Consider the following 6,516-nt stretch of genomic DNA (forward strand, 5'->3'; position numbering starts at 1 on the left):
GATGAATTACATGTATTGTTTCACTGTGTAATATATGACAACATTTACTTTTAAATGATTGTGTTAATTTTTGTAGAGGTTTTTTATATAAACCTGATATCGACAAGTTATATTTTTCTATTCAACAATAATAATCTTTGTTATGTTTTTGCCAAATTATGCTTTTTAATCCTTAACAGAAAGAAAATCATTATTTATGCTAAATAATGTGTTGATAATCTAGAGGTTTTTATAATGATTTTTGTCTCTCATAATTCTCTCTGAATGGTTCTGTACATTTACTCTTTTGAATGTTTGTAAATATTATTTCATGAAAAGAAGTGAGACGTAAATAAAATATTGTCTGTCTGTCTGCAAATCTTTCCGTATCTGGCAGTCATGACCGTGTATGTGCGCGTGTGCCTTGTAACAACAAATGACACAGGCAGTTTGTAACAGTACATTATTTACTATGATAAACATATAAATCCAGATTATTGCATACACCGACATATAACCTACTAGTATATATTTCGTCATGTCATGTATAGACAACTCCGGTAAATACAAACGTAAATTCAGTTGCACATATACTTTAGTCAACCTCTGCCTTTATTTTTCTTTAAAGATATTGTTCAAACTTTAATTAATGTGCAAATAATCCAGTGATGGTGAGAGTCTTGCCTTGACCACGTAGGAATATCACTGACTGGAAGCAAGAGTATTGCGGCAAGCCATTCGTTTGGGGATTCAAGTCCTCATGTGCAGGGGTTGTAATAGTGGCGAATGGGTCATGTGCACTCCAATAGGTGCTGATGTTGGCTGATCTGGTTCCTGATTCTCTTCATCCTGATCCGAAGATATATCGAGGTCACTGTTTGTCTCTTGATCTCTCAGACCCTCAAATGTACTCGTATAGCTAGGAGGCAGACTTGCAGCTGAAGCCTCACTTCCAGACATCCTCCCTCTAGATGTTTCACTTGACTCGCACTTAGGATGAACACGTGATGTGGAGGTTTCGAATACTGAGGCAACACCTCCAGGGCTTGGTGATGGTCCTGTCTGAAGTGAAAGTGATTCTTCATAACTCGGAAGTTTTGATGCAGGTATGAATACAATCTGTGACCCATCCGACAAGTGCTGGTATAAAACCTGACTGGGCATGTGTCCAAATATTGATTGGGGCATTGGGGGCAGAACGACGTTCCGAACCGGGAAGTCACGTCTTTCATGGCCTGGCGTGGACGCAGCCTGGCTGGGTAGTCGAGACATGTTCTGAACAATCTGTCGGTAGTGTTTCTGGGTCTGGTGACGCTTGTGAAGCCACCGTAGTAGCCCCGTGATGACCACGGCACAGGAGACTATGGCCCCGATAGCTGTGACGAAATACACTCCAGTGTGACTCTCCTCGTCCGAGTCAGCCGTTGAAGCAGCGATGTTATTTGCGCTGAATTTCTTTTCGGAACACAAAGAACTGCGATCTGAAATGACCATTGACACCTGGCGATAAAACCCTGTAAACCATTGTTCATATTAATACTGACGAAATAACTGCAATATACCAAACTGAACCTGATACACTTATTAATGCTCATTGTTTTCATACAAATCCCTGTTCTGTCCCTGTACTTTAATTGACGTCCAGGACCAGTTTATTGTTGAAGATTGTTAATACCTTACAGTATGGCTGCAGCACGCAACCTTTCACTGGCATATTTTACAACAAGGATCGATTAGGATGTAGTTAGTAACATTTACATGTAGACTTGAACAGTATGGAATATTATGATTGTAGCTATGGAATACGAAATCCTACGTTGAGTTGTCTGTCTGACAGTTTCGGAATTAAAATAATTTATGTTCAATCCATCCCATTCTGCAACGAAAACGCCCTGAATGAAGCAACTCTTAATCTCACAGTTCACTTTGGCTTCTTCACTATTCAAATGGGGATGCTTGTGTCTCTGCTAAAATTGTACTTAATCGAAATTCAACTTATCATATCAACAATACATACTTTTGTGTGGGACTCCTTCAATCAGGCAGCGGATGCCATATGTGCTGTTCCCACATTTAGCTTTGCATGTGTAAATTCCTTTGACCGTGTCACTAAAAGACAAAATCTTGAGATGTGATTTATTGTTGTTTAGTTCCGAGGTCACTCTGTAGGTTGGGTCATCGTGTGGCGGGGTGAGGTGGCGGTCAGACTCGTGCGACCACCATATTTTGGAACATGTTTCCTGTCTGACGTGATGAGTAACGGCGCAGTGCAGCACTGCTTCCCAGTGATCTTGTACTCTGAAGTCATCTTCATGCACTTGCATCAAGACCATAGTTTCTGAATAGATAAACCAGCCTTCTATAGCTATTCAGGACTACCAAAGAACTTTACCACAGTGCAGAAAAACGCTGAAGGGTCCGCATTAATCGTGGAAATAGCAACATAAACATAATACCTCGCTTCTCAAACAGTAAAAACGGCCACTTTAAATCGCTAAAACTGGATCATAAAACGAAGAGCCTGCAACTTCGATTTTGCGCATGCGCACATTGAAGAAGAAGGCTCCACCGCATGTGGACATTTTGCAGCTTGGACAAAACTTACATTCCCTTTTCAAAGTATTTCTGTTGTGTTATTTGGCATTTATCGTCATCATACTTGTGTGCACACTTGTAAAATGATTGACAGCAATTATTTCGACATATAAAATCATTTTTCAACGCGTGGCGATTCACGGTTGTTCGGAAATTTTAAAGGAACTCGGATCGTAACGCGCATGCGCAGTAAAGGTCAAAGTTTGCTTTCATGGTCTTTCGTTGCCGTTTTTACTGTTTCGGTAGCGAGGTATTATGTTTATGTTGCTATTTCCACGATTAATGTGGGCTTTTCTGCATTTTTCTCCACAGTGGGAAAGTTTTCTTTGGTAGGCCTGGTTATTGCACAATTGTCAAGATGACGTTCTGTAGACCGAGTCACTACGTCATGTAGGAGCATTGCACATGATTCTGTCAACCCGAAAAACATTCCATTTAGATATGTTTCATACTTACATTGAAAGTCAGAAACTAAACATCAACATTTAACCGGTTTGATGACCTGGTCACAATATATGTGAAAGTGTCCCTGTGTCGGGTAGTCACCATCGACTGGTCTGGAGGTGTCCCATATATTTAGTATATTGTGAATGAAAGCAAGTTTCTCTGTAGATGTATGAAAAGATACATTTAATTTTCGAGTTGATCCAGTATAACAGGGCGACGTAAAACCGTACTCACGCCAGCCGTACGTTAATAGTAAATACGCTACACAATGTCAGAGTACGACAGTAAGATATAATGACAGCCGTGTGTTATGGTATCCAGTCTGGTTAGTGTTACTGGCTGTACAGCGTTGTGGGACAATTGGTGGATTGTCTGCTACCTCTCACTACTGCTCTATGGCAATAACACCCTAGAGGTCGGTCGTAACATCTCCTGTACAACCGCGCAGTTGATATGTATAAAGCCTTTTGTTTAAATCTAGGCCCACCGCCTCCGTGGTGTAGTGGTTAGAGCGTCCGCCCGGAGAGCGGAAGGTAGCGGGTTCGATCCCAGACTGCGTCATACCAAAAGACGTTAAAACATGGTACTTGTTTGTCCCTGCCTGGCGCTCGGCATTAATGGGTACAACAAGGACTGGTCGGCTCGGAGTCAGTATAATGTGTCTGAGTGGGGTATTCATGCTTCACTGCGGCATGGTATCTTAGTGGGCTAGCACTATAAAACCAGCTTCTGGGCTAGTACAAGCAGCCGCACATACACATGTGAGGGAGAGCGAGAGAGGGTCTCACTGCACACTGTCCCATCCGTTGTATCTTTGCCCTGCTTGTTGTTATTCCAATGTATACATATTCGTCCACTGAGTAACCCTGGCTCTTGTTAGTGACCTCCTTAAAGTCATGCCTGAGGGGAGGCTGACCATTAAGTGCCCAGTCAAGGAGCCGGGACTGGACAGGTAGGGCAGACTGCTATTACCTCTGTCGTGAGGATTCAGACTGCATGTGTCCAACTGACAGGGGGTTGATTGAAACCGACGATGTGCATAGCAGGGATGCCGGAGTCTCATTACTGACACATTTTGGTGACTTGTGAAATAGACATCACAACACACTACATGCTCCGTGTCTGACTGCAGCGGCTAGTCACTTCTATCTGAATTTCACCAAGCCATGGCTCACACTACAACAATGTACTGATGATGTATGGTAAACCATGATGTAGCTCCCTGGCACACACACATTATACACGGTCTGGCGAATCTATTGATTAAAAAGGATACTATAGTACACAGCGTGAAACGGGGGACTGTTAATGCTTAGAGGGAGTCGGGTCATGTTATATTGTACTAGTGCCAGAACAAAACAGTCATCATAGGTCATGTGTTTCTTTATCATGCACATTGTTGAAATAATTAGGTTTCACTTTTGATGTTAAATGGTATTTCAGTATATATCAGTAACTGATACGGTTGGAAGTTTCTCTTGATAAATACGCCTGAAGGAAATACCTAATATCACACACCCCTCAATCAATTCGAACATAACGGAATTAAACATCCACGTCTCAGGCGTCATGTCGGTGATGACATAATGTGATACGATCAGTATCGGTCCCCACCTTCATGCGGGTTTTGACATGTATATCAGGAAAACCTACATCGTGCAAACATGAGCAATAGGTAGTTAAATTGAATCATCTACCTCGCATGGAATTATAATTCATACCAAAAACGTTAACTTTACTTTTACAAGAAAAACGTCCTGTGAGATCTGATTTACTATAATCATGAAGTAAATACGTTACTTACCCAGAGACCACGAGTGTCTCATTAGTAACATCAGCAGAAGATATGGGAGTTTTGTCTCCATTTCCTTGGTCTACAAACAAGTGAAGTTAGGTTTCTCGAGTGTAGTTTGCGCCTCCTTGAAGCCTGGGCTATGTCGTCGCCCATCACCGCACATGAAGCTGCTGCAGTCACCGCCGCAGGACATTCAGTTAGTCACCTGATTATGTGGTGTCCATTGCATGTACATTTCGTCCTTGCTTCAAGTTTGACATGCGTGACCTACTTCTGTATGACGAGGGCGTCCAGCGTGACAGCAGTGAGAATGTATGAAAGGTTTCCAGTCCAAGCCGGTGCAAGATCAAGGTGAAAGTGCATTTGTGTTATCGACAGGCAACAATGTGAAGAAAACCCAACTGGGGAACTGACTGATGGCGCATCACTGCCGTTTTACTGACTTAACATCCAATAAAACACCAAATTCTTCGTAATATGGGATGTTCATTTCATGCCGCATAAAAAACACAATGATTGGCACTGTTATAGGAATCCACTTCAGTTTAACAGTAAGCGTATTGGCTTACATCACCAACACAAATTATGTAGCTGTATGTGCATGTGTGTGCGTGCATGCGTGCATGCGTGTAAACAATGACAACACCTCCTCTTTCTTCATTAGTCATTTCGCCTGCTCTCCCGGGCTTGACAGGTGGTTTTCGGGTTCTCGTGATTTGCTTAGCAGTGGAATCAGTAGTTGTATCACGTAGTAGTAGTTGGATGTAGCAGTAGTTGTTGTTGTTGTCGTCGTAATAAGTAGTTGTTTTAGGTAGTGGTTGTAGAAGTAGTTGTAGCAGTAGTTGTTTAAGACAGAACTACTACTACTACTACTACTACTACTACTACTACTACTACTACTACTACTACTAGACATCAGACATCAATATAACTGCACGGAACTGGAAAGAAAATAGAAATAAAATGCACGTGCAAGTTGTGAAAGCCATGTGTAGAGACAATGACTTAGAAAGGTCAAACGGCATCAACATGTACGCTTGTCACCACATGTGAAGTAGGAAACTACCGAGAGTACATGCCAGAGGATATCTTGAAGCTGGGGAGTCCCAGGCTAGAGGTGCACGGCCACAGCAGCAGAGCAGAATATCTCGTTTATGGGATGGGTATACCCGCCTCAATTTTCAGATCGCCTGAGATGTGGTCACCGACCTTACACAAGATTACTTCGTCCGGGTCATCTGGGTCATCGACATGCCACTGCCACCAGTACTACAGGGAATGTACATGGTATAGGAGGGTATAGGAACTAACAGTCATGTGTCGTCTGCCAGAGGTGGGAAATAGGCCCACACAGTTGAACAAACAAAAGTTTATTAAATGATCATTGAAACTCTCGTGTAAATGAAGTGGGCACGCCACCCCCCTTTCTCAAAAGGGTGACACCCCACCCCACCCCTATCTCGAAAAGCTGCATCCGACCGACCCTGTGCATAGACTCTCACTAAATGGCAGAGTTGGTGGCGGAAGTGTGAGGTGAACACAACACAACTCTGGACAAGGCGTTGCAAGAAGGGTGGATGGGAAATCCACGGAACAGAATCCGTCGACTCATGCAGTCTGAGCGTGGAGATGTAGAGCAGTGACCATAGTAAAAAGCAAGTCTAGATTTCCTCAGGTTCAGAACCTCTGGTCTCCCTGGG

At 42.8% G+C, this 6,516-nt stretch overlaps 1 protein-coding gene across 1 annotated transcript; it reads right to left on the minus strand.

Moving 5' to 3' along the window:
* Positions 1-446: 446 nt before the first annotated feature.
* On the minus strand, positions 447-5,391 carry LOC124272049. The gene is made up of 4 exons (XM_046707188.1): positions 4,826-5,391; positions 1,997-2,317; positions 704-1,460; positions 447-665 (listed from the first exon to the last, which is right to left on the minus strand). Exons 1-3 carry the CDS (start codon positions 4,884-4,886, stop codon positions 730-732), a joined length of 1,113 nt encoding a protein of 370 aa, XP_046563144.1. The 5' UTR covers positions 4,887-5,391; the 3' UTR covers positions 447-665; positions 704-729.
* Positions 5,392-6,516: the final 1,125 nt, after the last annotated feature.

The sequence above is a fragment of the Haliotis rubra genome, unplaced genomic scaffold (genome assembly GCF_003918875.1).
Source record: "Haliotis rubra isolate DU_JTF1 unplaced genomic scaffold, ASM391887v1 Scf1654, whole genome shotgun sequence".
In the NCBI taxonomy this organism is placed as follows: Eukaryota; Metazoa; Mollusca; class Gastropoda; order Lepetellida; family Haliotidae; genus Haliotis; species Haliotis rubra.

Bases quoted from the DNA above. Each gene is read 5' to 3' on its own strand.
- LOC124272049 (XM_046707188.1), bottom strand. From the start codon at position 4,886: ATGGAGACAAAACTCCCATATCTTCTGCTGATGTTACTAATGAGACAC. The intron at 2,318-4,825 runs GTAAGTAACGTA...TTATCTATTCAG, and splicing joins GAGACACTCGTGGTCTCTGG to AAACTATGGTCTTGATGCAA. The intron at 1,461-1,996 runs GTATGTATTGTT...TGGTCATTTCAG, and splicing joins TGAAGGAGTCCCACACAAAA to ATCGCAGTTCTTTGTGTTCC.